This window comes from Nyctereutes procyonoides, unplaced genomic scaffold (genome assembly GCF_905146905.1).
Source record: "Nyctereutes procyonoides isolate TBG_1078 unplaced genomic scaffold, NYPRO_anot_genome, whole genome shotgun sequence".
Classification (NCBI taxonomy): Eukaryota; Metazoa; Chordata; class Mammalia; order Carnivora; family Canidae; genus Nyctereutes; species Nyctereutes procyonoides.
Window position 1 is genome coordinate 17,296,453 of NW_026575160.1, and position 17,518 is coordinate 17,313,970.

The following is a 17,518-nucleotide window of genomic DNA, read 5'->3' on the forward strand; positions in this document are numbered from 1 at the left end:
AGATTGTTCTATTATCTCAAGTCCATGGGAGTCCTTTTTTCTGTGTCACCTGGTTTTCACTGATGGTGCATGATTTTCTCATATATTTACTAGTTTTTTTGTTTTGAGCATATTTTCAGTGGTACTTAAAAAAAAAAAATCTCTCTCCTGGGGACTCTTGTGTGACCTGCTTTGGAGAAGTGCCCCTCCAGATAATTTTACATTGCTTTAATTAGGTATGCTAGGATATCACCATCTTGGGAAAATTTTATGTTATAGTCTGGATTCTTGTGCCACATGAGTGGGTTCAGTTTGGACTCCATTCACACTGGGTTCTGAGTTGCCATCAAATGGAATATATAGTGAGTGCTCAATGTCTTCTCATGGGACACCTTTCTTTTGTACTCTATAACTAATGTAGCCAAGTATCTAGTGCCAAACATTGAGGAAGGAGCATCTTCCCATCTCTTTTTATGTTAAGAGTCAGTGAAATTGTCTGAGTGTGAGGCTGCATAAACAGGAGAGCATCCTCAAAGCTAGCATGGCCCAGACACTTCAGGCCTCTCAGAGACCCTGCACCTGGTCCTGTCCTGTGGTGATGAGCATGCTTGGGCTTCCCCCAAGGTAGAGATGAGGCACCTGAGGCCCACAGAGGGGAGATGACTTGCCCAAGGGCACGTGGGGATTGATGGAACAGCGTCAAGAACTCAGGTTTCTAAGTAGCTCTTCCCACTGACCAGGGTTCAGTTATCCAGGATTGAGTCCTGGCTTCTCCTTTGGGGACACAAAAGGGAGCCCAGGGGGAAAGTGGTGACCTCAGACATGGCAGACAAGCAGGGTGTCTACAGCCTGGCTCCCGTGGGTTTACTGGATGCACACTTTGACATGTCTCTGGCTTATCTGCACCATCACATTTTGAAAAAGTGTTTTGAACCCTTGATTTATCTTTTTGTCATTGTTTTCCGTAATAGTTTTCACTCAAAGGCAAGAATATGCTTTTAAACTGACCTTTTAAACTTTGTAATGCTTACACCACAAAGGGACACATGAAAGGAACAATGAGCATATCCCCTCAGTGGGAGCAGAACTGAAGTCTCCTCTGGTGATGAGGTCTATGGGAAATGGGTACAAAGCATCTGACCTGGGTTTCTGCAGCTGATGGATGGCGCTCCGGGTGGAAGTCCCATGACCGGGGAGAGGCCCAGCTGTACCCCATGCAATGGGAACATCATCTCCACCCTCTCGCCGTGGCTCTCGGCCACCCACATGCTCTGAAGCTTTGCCTGGAGCCAGCGGCCTAGGTTTGAGTTCTGGCTCTGGCACTTCTAAGCTGTGTGACCTTGTGTGAGTCAGCTGGCTTCAGTGAAGGTCACTCTGGGACTCGGCACCTATTTGTGGAACATTGCCTTGGTGCTGGGCATGCAGGGTACAGGGGTGACCAAGCGACTCCGCGGTCCTTCGCCCCTCCTTGTGATTACTCTTACTGTATGTATTAGTATCCCATGGCTGCTGTCGCAGATTACCACAGGCTTAGTGACTTAAAACAACATAAATACATTATCTCACTGTTCTAAGGATCAGAGTCCGAAATCTGTTCTGTTGGGTTAAAGTGAAGATGTTGGCAAGGCTCGTTCTTTCTGGAGGCACCAGGGGAGAATCTGTTTCATTGCTTCTTTGGAGCTTCTCATGGCCACCCACATCCTGGACTTGTGGCCCTTCCCGCATCATCGGAGTGTACCCCTCCAACCTCTGCTTTGGGCATCACACCACCTCTCCTCTTCTGTGTCCTCTCCTTCTGCTTCCCTATTATAAGCATGCTTGTAATTTCATGGATCCCACTTGGATAATCCAGGATACCCTCTTTTATCCTAAGGTCCTTAACCTAGTCCCATCTGCAAAGTCCTTTCTGCCATCTAAGTTACCATTCAGAAATATCTTTGGGGACCACTATTCAACCTACTATGCCCAAGTCAAATTGCAGTTTGTGTCTGTTCAGTTTCCATGCCTGGGTCTCCCTTGGGCAGGGACAGGCCTGCCAGATAACTGCCATGTGATTTGCTGAATGAGAGAGTGAGGAAATGAATGAATGTGTGTTTGGAGTTGAGAAGGAAGTGGCATACCCTTGGGCTGTAGAGGATCAGCATGGGTTTGCCAAAGGATGTTCTAGCCTGATTGAAGTGCTTATGAAAAGGTACAGAGGCAGAGGCTGAGAAGCTCAGCATGCAGGGAATGCACATGGAGTGTGAGGGTGCAGAGGGAGAGGGGGCTGGGGTGGTAGGTGGCCAAATAATAGATAGCCCATAGGGCACCCTAAGGGGCCTGGATTCATTTTATTTTATTTTTTAATGTTTTATTGTAACTTGACCTCTACACCCAACATGGGCCTCGAACTCACAACCCTGAGATCAACAGTCATGGTGCCACTGATTGAGCCAGCCAGGCGCCCCATCCTGGATTTTATTTTTCAAGGAAGCAGTATATGTGGTGGTTGCTGCCTTTGTCTTTGGCATCATTGCCTGGGTTCAAATTCCTGTGCCGCCACTTACTTGTACTGGGAAAATTACTGGACGTCTGTGAGGTTCAGCACAACAGCTTCTTCATAAGGCTGTCCCGAGAAGCAGATGGCTTTTGTTGCTTGCAGAGCATCAGCACAGTGCCTGGAACAGCCAAAGGAGTCAGAGAGTATTTGCTGTTATTATTGCTGTCATTTTTATAAATATTATTGTTGGTGGTGGTGATGATGATGGGGAACCTTTGAAGAATTTCAACCACGCTGTGGCGTATTCAGATTTGTTTTTTAGAAAGATTCCCTTGACACCCGTGTGAGAGAGATGTGGAGAGTCGGTGTGAGGTGGGGCATCAATCACACTGGGGGTTCAGGGAACCAGTGATCTGGGTGAGAGACAGACAGAGAGAGCAGAGCCAGGTACAAGAGAGATGTCATTTTCTTTGGGGCCTTCCGGAGATGTCTTTGCTCCTGCTTTTCCCTGCTTGGATGCTTCGGGGCAGACTTTAGAGGTCATCTAGCACCGTGCCTCGATCCTCACTTTTCAGGAAGGGCTACTGAGATGCGAAGGGGAGGCATCTTGCCTTAGTCTCAGGTTGGAATAGTGACAGAAGGGGCAGAAAGAGGTGGAACTCGGGTCCTCAGCCTCTAGTGGCAGAGCCAGTGGCGGTGGGAGAGAGATGCTTACAGAAGCCTCTGGTGAAGTGCAGTTTCTCATTGCTGGAGGCTGGGGAAGGGAGGCTGTGACACAGCATCTGTGTTGCTTCCCCCTCCACCTCCTCCTCCTGCCCCTCCAAGCCTCAGATTCTCTTTCCAGCTTGTTCTTTTACCAGTCCCCAAGAGAACGCTTGCTGAATCCTGGTAGCGTAGAGACATAGGAATTTTGTGGTTTTGAATTGGGGAAAAATGGGCTTGACCCAGTGGGGGAGGATCAGGGCTGCCTGGGAGGGTGGGGGAAAGGAGCTCTGTGTTCCAGAGCCCCAGGCCAGAGAAAGAAACTCAGAGTTCAGAGCAGTGTGTGCTCACGGATTTGGTGCCATGCATCCTCTGTGGTCTTCTACTCACGCCCCTTCATACATCTTCAGGAGGAAGCCAATTCAATAGAACGTACCGTGGCAAGGTTACGATTGTTACTTCAATCATATCTTACCCTGCAAGGATGTTGGAGGAAAATATATTTCAATGCCATGTTCAAAAGGGCTGTCATTTTTTAACATAGTAAATGGATTTTCAGAGAGTGATGTAATATTGTTATTCTTAATACATTCTTAAAAAAAAAAGATTTGCTTTAATCCAGAATGTTGCATGCCAGAGGGAAAAAAAAATCTAAAGAGAGCTAAAATACAGGTGGGCCATTTTAAGAAAGCTCCACATGTACATACATGAACTTAAGGATCAGAATCCCAGGACAGGTTTTTGGTGCATTTTAGAGGTTTCTCATAAATGACTGCTGATGGCTTTACAAGAAAGCTAGGAGGAAAAAAAAATAAAAAGAAAATAGAGATGTGATGAAAAAATATCTGTGCAATGATTAATTACAAGCACTTGATTTTTGTGTGTGTGCGCGCGTGTGTGTGTTTTCTAGCACTATCACAGTGACATCAGCAAGATACACTTGCATTTGGTTCTTGGCAAGTGTCAGACTACAAGGTATGTTGTCCTGTATTGGCTGCTGTGTGTATGTGTGTGTGTCCGTGAGAACACATATTTGAGAGGCACCTGGGAGGGTGTTTAGTCCCATCCAGTGAGGGAACCTGCGACCCAGAGAGGGGGAGTGGCTGGTGCGAGGCACACATGAATGGCAGGGCCAGGGCCAGAGAGAACCAGCCCCTGAACCCCCATCCAGTGCTCCTCATGTTCTTCTCTGCTGTTTGTGTTTCAGTATCATTTTCCTCTGGTACATTGACATTTTCTTTTTTTCTAGGAAAAACAAGTTGCCAGTGCCCAACAAAGCTGATGGTGAGCTGGGTGTCCTGCAACTTGGTAGGTGCAGCTGTGCCTCTATGCTGTGCCCGTGGGGCTCAGGGGGCTTTATTTGCTCCATCTGGGAGTTAGTGGGTGGGTGCTCCTTACCTCCCACCTGACCTTAGGAAGGAGAGGCTGGCCCAGTGAGTAGAGCAGGCTTCTCTTTTTTTGGTTGCTGTCTTCTTTTGTCTTCTTTCAGTCCTGGAGAAATCCTTATAAGAAATCTGGGCATTTTTAGACCCACCTTGGGGTGGGGGGCAGTGGGCGGGGTACAGAGGGGCCTCTTTTGCCTTTGGAGGCTCTTTTAGGGCTATTGAGAACCTACCAAGGTCTCCAGAAGACAGCTCTGCCTGGCGGGGACCATCCTTTAAAAACTTTATCAATTTATTATTTAGGCATAAATGTGATGTACTTAAGTGCACACCTGTTTTTTTTTTCTTTTTTCAAGATTTTATTTATTTATTCATGATAGACATAGAGGGGCGGGGGCAGAGACAGAGGGAGAAGCAGGCTCTATGCTGGGAGCCCGATGTGGGACTCGATCCCGGGACTCCAGGATCACGCCCTGGGCCAAAGGCAGGCACTAAACCGCTGAGCCACCCAGGGCAGGGATCCCCAAGTGCACACATTAAGTGTTTAGCTCCACGCATTTTTGCATATATGTACATCCCTATAACTACTCTCCAGGATCCAGATAGAGAACATGTCCATCCGTTCTAGTTTTGAAGCGATCTTTTGTTTCCTCTTTCTATAATTCTCTACTCCTCAAGGACTGATGTGTTTGCGGGGCTTGGTAAAGCAGCAGTGGAATGCATAATGCCAAACCAGCGACCAGACTTGAAAGGATGAGCCTCGAGTGCCGTTGATATTTGGTCTTCTTCCGGAAGCCAGCAATTTACCTGTTGGGCCATTTTGGCAGACAGGAGCTCTTCACATACTTTCCCTCTCCTTTTAAGTGCTCCCTTTAAACCAAAGGAAAAAAGCAATGCACTCTTTAGAAGTTTCTTGTGTGAGACATGCAGTCTGACAATTTGCTTTGATGAAGTTGAAAGGCAGGGGGCCTCTCTCTGAATGTCGAGGCAGGGGTTTGTTTATTCTGCTCAGCTCACTTCAGAGGTAACAGTTCCCTTAGAGTTTTAATCATCAGAAGTGCCTGGTGGGTGTCATTTGGCCAGCCCGGGAAGGGGCAGAGTCCTGCACGTGGCAATGCAGAACGAGGTACGGAGCCAGCAAGTGCTGGCATCCGAAGTGTTTCTGTAAAGCACTGCACTTTAAGATTTTCCAGTGAAAGCCACTCCTGTTTGGACATAAAATGAAGCACTTCCTGGCCTTCAGAACCCAGAGGGCTTCTATTGGAAGGAAGGCTTTTAGCAATTCTCTCAGAACCTAGTTGTTTGAATTGTGTGTGTTTTCCAGAGGGAGGCAGACCCCACTTTGCTAGTGGCTCAGCTAATGATTTAGAAAAGGGGAAGGACGTAACAGGTAAGAGATCATGGAACCCAGCCCTCAAGAGGAAGGGCAAGAGAAGTTTTGGGGTGAGGCAGAGACAAGGAATAAAATTTGGTTAGAGGAATAGAATCTTCTTCCCTACCCTGATTCCCAATTCATTTTCCTTTGGTCCAGTTCAGCAAACTTCTGTTGGTGATTACGTGCCAGGGCATAGATGAGGCCGTTGAAAGTACATCAAGGGGAATAAAAAGTGACCTACTTTCTTGGAGGGGTGGGTTGGGTGGGGCAAAGGAAGAGAGGTGTCCTCTGATAGCAACACATAAAGCAGATGATTAGCAGTTCATCAGTGCTTCAAGAGATGTATAAGCCAAGCTCTGTGGTGGGTTCCAGAAGTCTCCATAGTGAAGTAGTATTTAGATGGGGCTCTGAAGGCTGAGCAAGGTCTTGCCAAGTAGAGATGTGCAACAAGCCTGTAGACAAGGCACGGAGTATGAGAAAGAGTGATTGGCTTGAGGCCGCTGGCCCATAGGGGAAGTCTTGGGGTCAGGAGGAGATGGGGCTGGAACGAAGGTGTGCCAGGGCCAGGATGACCTTGAGTGCTGTGCTAACGAGCTTGACTGTAAATCATTAGCCAGTAATGAGCACTTGAAGATTCTGTGCAGGTGAGTAATGTGTGCAGTGCTGTGGGTTCTGGGCTATCTCTGGATACCTGTGGAGGATGGATTTTAGAGATAAGGGCCTGGAGGTTGGCAGAACAGTGGGGTCCTGGAGGTTGGAAGACTATCCAAGAACAGACTCTTGGAATAGTCTCAGAAAGATGTGATTGGTCCCCTCTTCTGTCTGGCGAAATCCTCTGGGTACTTCGAGACCCTGCTCGAATAGTTAGCTCTTATGGAAAGCTCCTGTCGCCCTCTAAGGCAGAACTATTTGCCCCTTCTCCTCTGCTTAAAACCCTTGCACTGTCTCATGTTACATTATTTGTTTGGGGCTCTGTGTCTCCCTCTAGGCAGAGAGCTTCTTGAAGGCAGGGGGTGGTGCTTTACTCCTCTCTGGACCTCCACTGTCCCACATAATCAATCCCTGGTACACCACAGATGCTTAATGAAGTGCTTGATGGATGGATAAAAAAAAGAATGACATATTCCTGTAACAGTGGAGGGAGATGGGGTAGGGGTGAGGTATGAGACATCCTGGAGGCAGAATGATCTGGAGGCTGGATCCTCGTGGTGTGTGAGAGAGAGCTGAGGTCTCAGGCTGGGGAGATGGGATCTGTTATCCGAATGCAGTCTTGGAGGGGTGCTGTGCTGAGATTCCGGGTCTGGGTGTTATGGCACTTCCAGGGCAAGATATCTGCAGTCAGTGGGAAATACCCATCAGACGTGTATGGACCTCTATTATATATTACTGTGTGTGCGTGTGTGTATATATGTTTTCCTCTAAAGGGTAAATACAATGGTATGGGAAACAAACTCCCTTGCTTCTTTTCAACCAGACCCTTATTCCAGGGCCTTAAAAATAGCATCCTGAAACCACCGGCATTTGCAGATGGTTTTGTCTGCTTGGCCAACATGTCATTCTGGAGTGCTTTGTTTTTCCTTCGCATGGCGGTCCCACCACATCTGGGCCCGAGGCCTGCTCTGTGGTCCTGAACCAAATCCCTGCGCAGGGGCCAACTTCCTCCTGGCATAGCTGAGGATGGCTGCTTGCTCTCGGGGTCTCCACCTGGCCTGTGTCCCCTGGGCCCCCAGCTTTCAGTCTCAGATTCACTTCATGGAGCCCTGAGCAGAGCTCGTTTCGGCCCCAACTCCCTCTCGGACAAACTCAGACTAAACAGAAGCCTCCAAATAGGCTTAAATACTGCCCCTTGTTCGCCTCCAGGAAACAGTCTGGGCTGAGGCGTTGCAAGGAGCCCTTTGGGGCCTGGTAGAGTCACTCAGGTTATCTTCCCATCTGTTCTGGGCCTCAGCTGCCCAGGGTTGAATTAATCACACATCTCTGTTCCCCCAGGGAACATTCTCAGTATTGATCTTTGCAAGCCTGCCCATTGGCCTTCCCTCCCTGTACCTCCCCTCTCTCTCTCTCCCTCTCCTTCTCTGTCTCTCCTCCTCCCTTCCTCTTGCTTTCCTTCATTTCCCTTTAGCCCCACCCCCACGCTCCCATGACCCTCCTCTCCTCGAGCCACCATTCTCCAGTACTTAGTCAATATCTGCTTACTTGTGTATGTTCTTGCAAAATGTGTAGTGTTTTTTGTGTGCATGTGTTTGTGACGGTTGTAAATCGCATCCGCCTTATACATCCCATCCGCATTCTTGCTTTCTCTACTGAGCACCATGTTTTTAAGACCTATGTATGTTGCTGAGTGAACATTTGGTCATAATTCTGGGTACTTTTATAGGGCTGTGGTCACAGGGTGACTTTTTCAGAGGCCCTAACTAAGAAGAGTTCTCATTTAAATTCCAGACTTACTTTTAATTTTTTTCAGCTTAAAGGTGGAAGGGTTTCCTTCTCAGTGGAGTTGGCCTCGTCCTGTGCCTGGTCCTCCTCCAGGGGAGAAAAGGAGACTGTAGAATAGGATATAAGACGTGTGTCCTGGGGATGTTGGCCTTTGGATAGCATCTCCAGAAGATGTGGGGCAGGGATAATGACAATTCTATAGTCCCAGATGTACAGAATTATGAGCAATAATGTTGATTTCTATGTAGTGGAGTGTACTTTTAAAATAATCATTTAATCTTGGGAAAATGAGGAAAAAACAGGTTCAGTAGGCTCTCTGGAGACTGGTCCACTCAGCTTTGACAGCATAATTATCCTGGATTGTTTTCACTTGGGTCCTTCCTCTGAGTTTTCTGGTAAATGCTGCAGCCGTGGGTAAAGTGGCAGGAGGGAGGCTCAGCCAGCTAGGAAGGCACAGGCTGGTGCTGCCAAGACCACCCTGGGACCCTCTCCGGGCCTTTGTTGCTCCAGCTGTAGGAAGACCGTATGCGATATGTGACTTAGTGTCCCTTCCGGCTGGAGGTCCAGGGAGGTCTGGAAGTCTGGCTGGCAGGATGGCAGAACAATTAGGAGTTGGCCTGGGTTTTATCCTGTCTCTGCCACTTTTCTTTCTGCAGGCTATCAGGCCGGTCATTTCACTTCTGTAGGCTCAGTTTCTCACCTGTAAGTGGGCATGGTGATAATTGCCCCATCTTGGGACTGTTACAGGACTTAGGTGCTAAAGCACAAGTGGTTGGTAAGTGAAAGCCATGACAGTGATAATCTTTTATTATTATTATTTCATCAGGAATGGCAGCATTTTCTTTCCTAATTCTGCCCTCTTCATGTTTGTCCTCGGCCATAGGTTTGCACACCCTGCCCACCTTTTTTAAGAAACATGTCTGAGGGAGGCTTTTCTGGGCCTGACTCCATGCCATGGCTTCAGACCTAGGCTCTTGTTTCACTGCATGTCCGTAGGCAGAACTTTCTAGTGGACCAGTAGCCAAATCACAGCATCCTTGTGCCATGGACCAGCATGGAGCTGCGACAAGGAGCAAGGGCCCTCGCTCTGCCTTTTTTCCTTCTGGTGAAGGGCTGGGAACTCCAAAGAGGTTGAAGCTGGGAAAGCCCTCCTTTCATTCAAACTCATCCATGTCTTTTGTGTTAAAAGATTTCTTTTTTTTCTTTTTTTAAAGATTTATTTATTTATTTATTTATTTGAAGAGGGTGAGCTGGGGGAGGGACAGAGGAAGGGGGGAAGGAGAGAATCTGAAGTAGACTCCCTGCTGAGTGTGGAGCCCGGTATGAGGTTCAATCCACGACCCTGAGATCATGACCTGAGCTGAAACTAGGAATTGGACACCTCACTGAGCCACCCAGACACCCCAAGTGATTTCTTACTCTGTTCTCTATGCATCATAACGAGAAGCTCACATGTCCTGGTATTCTTTCAGAGGATGTGGAGGATGAACTGACAAGGGAAGAAGTGATCCTGTCTCCAGTCCCAACGATGCTCAAGCTGCAAATAGTGTCAAAGCCGATGGACCTTTCAGTGGCCAAGGTTGGTGTGGAGTTAAAAGTGTGGATGGATGCATTTTGATTTGAATTGGTATGAATCGGTGCAGTGTGAATCGAGGCTGTCTTGGTGTGAATTGGTGTGGGTGAGGTGACTTTGATCCCTCTGGCCCCATTCAGCTTATGTCTCAGTCATTGTTAAAATGGAAATTCCAGTCAGGAAAGTGAGGGCCTTGTCCTCTCCAAGAGGAGGTGAGCGTACAACCTCCTCCCATTCAGACATTCCAAGGTCTTGTTCTCCTTTCGGCCTAGTGCTGCTACCCCACATGTGCAATAGGCAACTCCAGAGTTGTGATGGCAGTAGGAGGACTATCCTCATTTGACTGGCTCTTTGGCGCTCATCTCCCAAGCTGGGCTCAGGCTGCATCGAAGTGAGGGAAGGATATCCGGGTGTTAATCATTCCTTAGCATTGGGTTCACATTGGCATTGGCCTCCTGGGGGGCACTTGAGGTCATAAGACTTAGGGAGCAGGTTCCTGGCCTTGTCAGCCTCCTCTGCAGGGATGCCCTGGATTCCTCACCATCTCAGCTGCCAGATGGCCTCACCTCTCCCCTTGGCCGGCAGTTTCTGGGGGATGGAATGCTGCTCCTGCTGTCTGCCACTGGCTCTTCAACCAGGATCCAGGAGGAAAAGCTAAAATGCCTGGGGATGCAGTTGACCTCCTTTGCTTCCTATCTATAAGTATTTACTCAGCTCACAGATAAAAAAGTCAAAGATTTTTCTAGGAGTGTTATCCCTTTCCATTCCTCCCCTCTCTTTTCTTTCCTTCTTTTCAGACCATAGGGCAGAGGAGGCCAGGGGGTAGGGTCATACACTCTACATGGCCTCAAGCCCGGGAGTAAGTGCTCTGGCTATCTGTAGCCACAGGGCTGTGATTCATTGCAGTGCACACTCCTATTTTGAGAGGGGCCCTTTGAGACTCCTAAAATCAGACCATCCAGCAGTAGCATTTCCGAAAGCTGGAAAACCTGAGGCCCACCCAGGAAAAGGAGGGCCCAGGGCACAGGCATCCATAGCACACAGGCTTCCAGGCTTGCAACTCTGTGGCCTGGTGACCACACTGTGCTTAGCGGCCTGTCGTTCTGTGATTAAGAGAACAGACATGGGCTTCAGCCAGAAAACTCCAGTCCCTGTAGTTTCTAAGCTCTCAAAAAACTCAGTTCAAATTTGTTTTTTGTTTGATTGTTGTTGTGTAAGACGGGAAACCAAGTCCTGGCAGTTGAATTCACCCAGCCTTCTCTCCTGTGTGCCGCCAGCCCACATTTGACGTCGTGTAGACCAATGCTTTGATCAATTAGACTTCCTCACGTGTAATGAAAAAAAAAATTCTGAAAGGAAATAATCTGAATCTGCAGGAAAGATCTGACCTGGAGAGGTGGCCATACAACCCATGTGTTGATCCTTCAGAGACCTTATAAAATCATGGTGGACAGAGAGGAGGTAGCGGCATTAGGAAGGGGCATTCTAGGAGAGGCCGTGCCTTCCAGGGCTGCTCAGGGCACTTTCCAGGGCTCTGCAGGGTAGGGCTTGGGTTTATGGGAGATGCACAGTGATATCAATATCAGCTAGAAATTTAGAGGATACAGAGCTGTGAAAAAATGGAGGTACTGCCTTGGGGGGTGGTGGGAATCCCTTCACTGGGTTGTTGGGGTTCAAGTTGAGTTCACGGGGGACCACTTGTAGGTGATGGCATAGAGGAGATTCTTACATGTAGTAGGGGGTGGTACTAATGCAGGGGCTGGCAAACTTTTTCTGTAAAGGGACAGATTGTGTATTTTGGGCTCTTTGTTGCAGCCGCTCGACTCTGCCATTGTAACGTAGAAGCCAGCATCGAAAATCTATAAGTAAATGGGTGATCCCATGTTTCAGTAAAACTTTATTTACAAAACATGTGTGGGGCCAAATTTGGCCTGTGAGTCATAGTTTGCTAAGCCTGTCTTACGGCACCAGTTCTCCAACATAGCTGCACTTTGGAATTGCCTGGAGAGCTTTTAAAATTACAGACACTGGAGTCTAACACCCCGGGGTTCTGATTTAGCTGGGCTGGTATGTGGCCTGAGCACCAGGATTGTTAAGCGCTCCACAGGTGATTATAGCGTGCAGTCGAGAACCTCCAAGGTCTCTTCTAGAACTAAAATTTTGTGTTTCGGTTTTCCTCTAAGGAACCTAAAAAGACTTGGGCCTGGGTCAGCATAGGCTGGTTTGGCCTGCGGATGTTCCAGAGCCAAGACCCTCAGGGTCACATTTTCTCTTCTCTCAAATGTGAGAAGAATGAGTTTGTGAAAGAACGAAAGTCGATGACCTTGCTGGAAAACAGACTGTGCTGCTAGAATGCAAGACCAGCTCCTGAGGGACTTCAAACACTGAGCAGCATAATACTATGATTTAATACCAATAATAATAATAGTAATGCTAATACTAATTTAATACTAATAATACTAAGTTTGCCCTTAAGACAACTAACGAAACCCTCTCTTCTTTTGACAGGACATAAAGACTCTTCTGTTCGGTTCCAGCTTTTGCTGTTTCAATGAAGAATGGAAACTTCAGAGTTTTTCCTTCAGTGACGAAGCGTCATTAAAATATGGCATCGTGCAGAACAAGGCAGGTTGCCTTTACGTCTCCCAGGGATGTTTCTGCGGGCCTGGCACATATAGTAGCAGGGTGTCCTCCAGTTTGCTAAGTCCCATGCACATTTCCTGAGCTATCCAGTGCTGGCTAGCCCCAGGTTCATCACCCAGTGCTGGGACTGCATTGGGGGCTGGTAGAGCAAGAGCTGGGGAATGTGACCCTCACCCTACCAAGTCTTCTCCTCAATGGCCAGAAGCCTCTCTGAGAGGGGCGGAAGGAGGCCCTATGTTTGGCTGGGCGCATCAAAGGGGTCCTCAGGCAGAGTCTTGGGAAATGGTGTTGCAGGTGGGGCTGGAAAGAGGAGGACACTTGAAGCAGGAGGCAGCATGAATAAAGGGGAGGCTTTGAGAAGAAGTGCATGAAGGGGAGGTGCCTTGTAAGACAGGGAAATGTAGGTAGGCTGGGGCAGGATTCAGACACGGTGTGTACACATTTCCCCGGTTAAAGGGCAAGAAGATACTCGAAATCCAGCAGCCCAATGGGGTTCTGTTTCTCAAGCCCCTAGAGTCTCCCCTGCCTCTCACTGCCTGTGGAAGAACCCCAGGACTATTAGCCTCTGTCCCTAGTGTGGCCAAGCTCAGCACCTCTTCCTGCACCCACAGTTCAAGGGTACTCACACCTGCTACTCTGATAATCCTTGTACTTGTGGATGCCTACAGGGATGAACTCTCAAGGAGCTTTCTTCCTCTAACATGGGTGAGGGGGCCAAGACACACCTAACGGGTGCTCAGGCAGGCCACAGCTGGGTAGAAGGTGCTCACATAAGCAGAGGCTGCTGAAGGGGCTGCTGAGATCGTCAGGGAGGGCTTCCTGGTAGAGGACGCCTTTAGGATGGGCCTTGAAGGCTGAGCAAACCATTGACATCCTCAGCCTGTGGAAGCATGGCCCTGGATGCCTGGGACATACCTGGTTGTATACCTGACTGGCTGTGAGGGCGGGCTTTCCTCGCAGGAGACATTGCAGACCTGTTGCTTCTCCGGTACTGGGCCCTGGGTCCTCTGTCCCCCCCTTCTCTGTGATCAGGCTCAGTGCCTTGTAGAAGTATTCAGCGTATCAAAGGCCCATGTGTGAGAGGCGGTGGCTTCGTGGCCCCATGTCTATAACCTGTGGGTAGAGGCTGGTTCTGGAGGAACAGACAGCTCTGCCTTGGGCCAGTCCTCACTGGCACTAATGTATGTCCTTCTTTGCAGGGGGGTCCCTGTGGGGTTCTGGCAGCTGTCCAAGGCTGTGTCCTACAAAAACTCCTATTTGAAGGAGATAGCAAAGCTGACGGTGTTCGGTAAGTCAGCGCTCATTCTAGCAATATCTTCTTTTCCCAAGTCTTTTCCTCAGTGTCCAGAAAAAACAAGCAAGGAAGCGTGTGTGTTCCCTGATATTTCCTGTCTTCTGGAAAGGGAAATGGCGACTGGCTCATGGGGCCAGCCCTGACCAGTTTAAATGACCTGCATGCGTTTGCCTCTAAAAGAAGGGAGGGTTGCTAAGTCCTGCTCCATGTGGCAAGCAGCTGCTGGAATGGCACCCAAACTCAGGCCGCCCCCTCCTCAGCAGTCGAGCGCAGCAGCTGCCCAAATCCCATCCACACCCACATCAACCTGCTGACCCTTCGACTGAGCCCAGGTCTCCCCTCCCTCCCCATGTTACCTCACCTCTGCCAACAGCCATTACCACGCATTCCAGCCGGCCCCACAGTGCATTGCTTCCACTCCCTTCAGCCATTTGTTTTCCACCTCACACATTAAGTGTTTACACATGGGCACCTCCTTCTCCTCACTCACTCCATCGACTTTTCTGGAACATCTCTGTGCAGGCAGAGTGCTCTGTGAGGTTGAGGGGTGGATAGAAAACCACAGTTGTTTGCTGTGGGGGGTGCTAAGATAGGATTGGCAAGGTGCTGGCCAAGGCCGGGGCTGGATGGCCAGTTTGAGATCAGCTTCTTACTCTGATCTCACCCCGTGTGCCCAGTTACTAGCTTGGGCTCGGTTACCCCCCAGAACTCTAGAACTGGCATGTTTTCTTTTCTCTCTCTCTTAATTGAAATAGAACATGCATACAGAAAAGTACACATCTCAAAAAAGTGCACAACTCCTATATGCTCTGCTCAGTGCATTATTGCAAAGTCCCACACCCGTGAACCTATCAGCCAGATCAAAAAAGAAAAATATCTCCGGCACCCCAGAAGAGTCCTCCTGCCTAGTAGATACTGCCATTCCCCTCCACAAAGTTGTGATTAAACAGATTCTAAAATCACAGCTGAGTTTTGCCAGTTTTTTTTTTTTTAAGATTTTATTTATTTATTCATGAGAGACACAGAGAGAGAGGCAGAGGCACGGGCAGAGGGAGAAGCAGGCTTCATGCAGGGAACCCAACGTGGGACTCGATCCCAGGTCTCCAGGATCACATCCTCGGCCGAAGGCAGGTGCTCAACCACTAAGCCACCCAGGTGTCCCTAGTTTCTGAATTTTAATTATAGGGACTTGCTCTTTGCTCTGGGCATTCCAGTGCCTTGAAAACCAAACCAAAAACCATAACCAAACCAAACCAACCAAAAACCAAACCTGAGGTGTTATAAAGACAACAAAGGCCCATTCCCCATTCATCCATGTTTAGATTCCTGGGAGAGATGCTGGCTCCCCTGATATCCTGCCAAGCTCAGGACAAATGAAACATCTTTTACTGACTTAGAGGAGTTTGCCTCAGACAGGGCCTAAGTGAAGGTAGCTCTTCCTGCTTGGCATTTTAGAATTTGTCTAATAATATAATTTGTCTAATTACCATGTAATCATCAAGGTGTTGTATCTCAAGCTAAAAGATGCTAATTACCAGTGTAGCATAACTATAGCCAGAGCAGAGGGACATCGCATTTCCACAGCAGGATCCCACCTTGTCCTTGCTGTTCTCCGTGCCCATCCCCACCAGGCCGAACATAGCCGCTCCTGTCTGTGCAAGGCCTCTGCAAGGCCAGCCAGCAGACTGCTGCCCACAGTGACCACGGCCGACGGTTACCCTGCTGTCGACTCTCCTGGAGAGGCAGCACAGTGCATGATATTCTGGAATGCTCCCTGCTTGCTAAGTGAGGGACCTCTTGCTGCCCTCAAAGGGTGCAGGGACTGTCCCTGAGTGCACATGCCCCTGCCTGCCCACCTTCCTTCCTTGCACTGAAAAGAAGCATGCAGGGAGGGCTTGGCAGGTGCTTGGAGGGAACACAGGGCTCAGCAGGACAGCCACGGCCTTGCTTTCATGGCACCTATGATCAAGCACGAGAGCCAGACAAGCAGGAGGCTCACAGGGATGTGCCAGGTGCTCAGGGTTCACCCAGACCTAGGCAGGGTGGGGTAGGCCTGTTGGAGGAGTGACATTTAACTCTCACTGAGGTCTGGAGATAATCAGGACTCCCAGTTGGCCTCACACACATCCTTGCACATGCTTGTTCCTCCCTCAGTGTCCCCCTTCCCAGCCAATCCCTCAGACTTCTTCTGGGTTCCTCACAGCACAGAGGCCTTGATATCAGGGAGGCCTTCCCTAGTTGAGACAAACCTGGGCCTGCTCCAAGGCCTCCCCACCACTTGGTGCCCTCGTTCATTGACGTTGTTACCTGTCCACAGTCTTCTGTCCTTTCTCCTCCGCTGAGAACACCAGCCCCATGGGAACAGGGGCCTCCCTGGGCTGCCTGGTTCGCAGTCTGTCCCTGGCATCCAGCCCAGGGCCTACTCCACAGAAGAGGCCCTCAGAATTTTTGTTGAATGAACGCATAGACAAATGCATGAGTTATCCAGACTAACAGGGAGGGGAGGGAATGGTGTTCCAGTAAGGAGAACAATATGTCAGAGGCCCGAGGGCAGTGAGAGCAGGGCAGAGAGAGGAGCTGAGAGTTGCCTGAGGGTGCCTGGGGCAGAGTTTGTAGGGGCAGGATGAGATCTGAGGCTGGCGGATGGGTCAGGGCCAGGCTGCCACAAGGGCCTTGGGGTCTTACCAGCCGCTTGGGTCAGGCCGTGGCCTTGGCCCTCATTGGAGATGTCTCATAATTTATTTCGGCCCCCTTCTCCTTCAGAGCTGCTTTTGAACTTGGACTTTGTACTTGGGGGAAGTTGTGGATTGTTTCCCAAAGGTTGGGATGGGGTGTTTAAGTTGGTTCCAGGAAGGGCTATTTCTGCCCAGGGCACACACAAGGCAGGCTTAGTTCCTTTTCGTCCCTCCCCACCACCACTGAGAGGATGTTCTAGCCTCTATACCCATAGGCATATTATCCAGGGAGCAGTCTGGTCCCCACACCAGAGAGCGGAGCCAGGGCCTGGAAGGCAAAAAGACGTCCTGGTTGTGGGTGCAAGTTGGGCTCTGGGTAGAAAGCAAAATGGGTCAGCTATGGGATGTGAAATTCTCTAACACCTCCCACCATCTGCAAGCCAACCGCTGGCCATGCGTGGACTCAGGCCCCAGTTTACACTGGCCGGTGTCTAAGCACTGACCAGAGGAGAGTTCCGTCAAGTCTTTGCTGGGAAGGAGGGAGGAGGGAGTGCATTCCTGGCTCCCACAGGCTCCCCGTCCGCTGGGACTCTGAGAGGGGAATTGGGGTCAGCCTAGATCGAAGGCCCACGGTGGCCAGGCTGGTTGGGTCTGAGCTGGGTCCTAGGGGCAGTGGTGGATAGGCAGAGGGAGAAGGGGGAAGAAGGAGCTGCTGGGGGATTTATGTAGGGGTGTGCCAGGTGGGAAGGAGCCCCAGTCTGGCTGCCTGGCTCAACCAGAAGAGGTCTGTGTGCAGTATCCAGGGAGATTGGCCTGCAGGCCAGGGCCCCCTCCTCCAGGAAGCATGGGAGCATCCATGCTGCGGAAGAGTGACCTCAGTTTTCTTGGGAGCCCCACAACTATTCCTTTTGGGGGAGAGCCCCACAACTAGTCCCACAACTGTTCCTTACCAGAAACACCTTCCCTTCTGCACCCCTAGC

General features: G+C 49.6%; 1 protein-coding gene across 2 annotated transcripts in view; it reads left to right on the forward strand.

Annotated features, from left to right (window-relative positions):
* The window catches only part of MINDY4 (MINDY lysine 48 deubiquitinase 4), a 115,608-nt gene that overhangs the window by 40,327 nt on the left and 57,763 nt on the right, over nt 1-17,518 (forward strand). For both annotated transcript variants that reach the window (XR_008663076.1, XM_055314828.1), the window contains exons 6-9: nt 4,410-4,468; nt 9,826-9,932; nt 12,435-12,551; nt 13,769-13,857. Coding sequence is in view for 1 of the 2 variants with exons in the window: in XM_055314828.1 (XP_055170803.1) it covers nt 4,410-4,468; nt 9,826-9,932; nt 12,435-12,551; nt 13,769-13,857 (372 nt within the window). In the remaining variant the exon portion in view is untranslated. The remainder of the gene's footprint in view (nt 1-4,409; nt 4,469-9,825; nt 9,933-12,434; nt 12,552-13,768; nt 13,858-17,518) is intronic.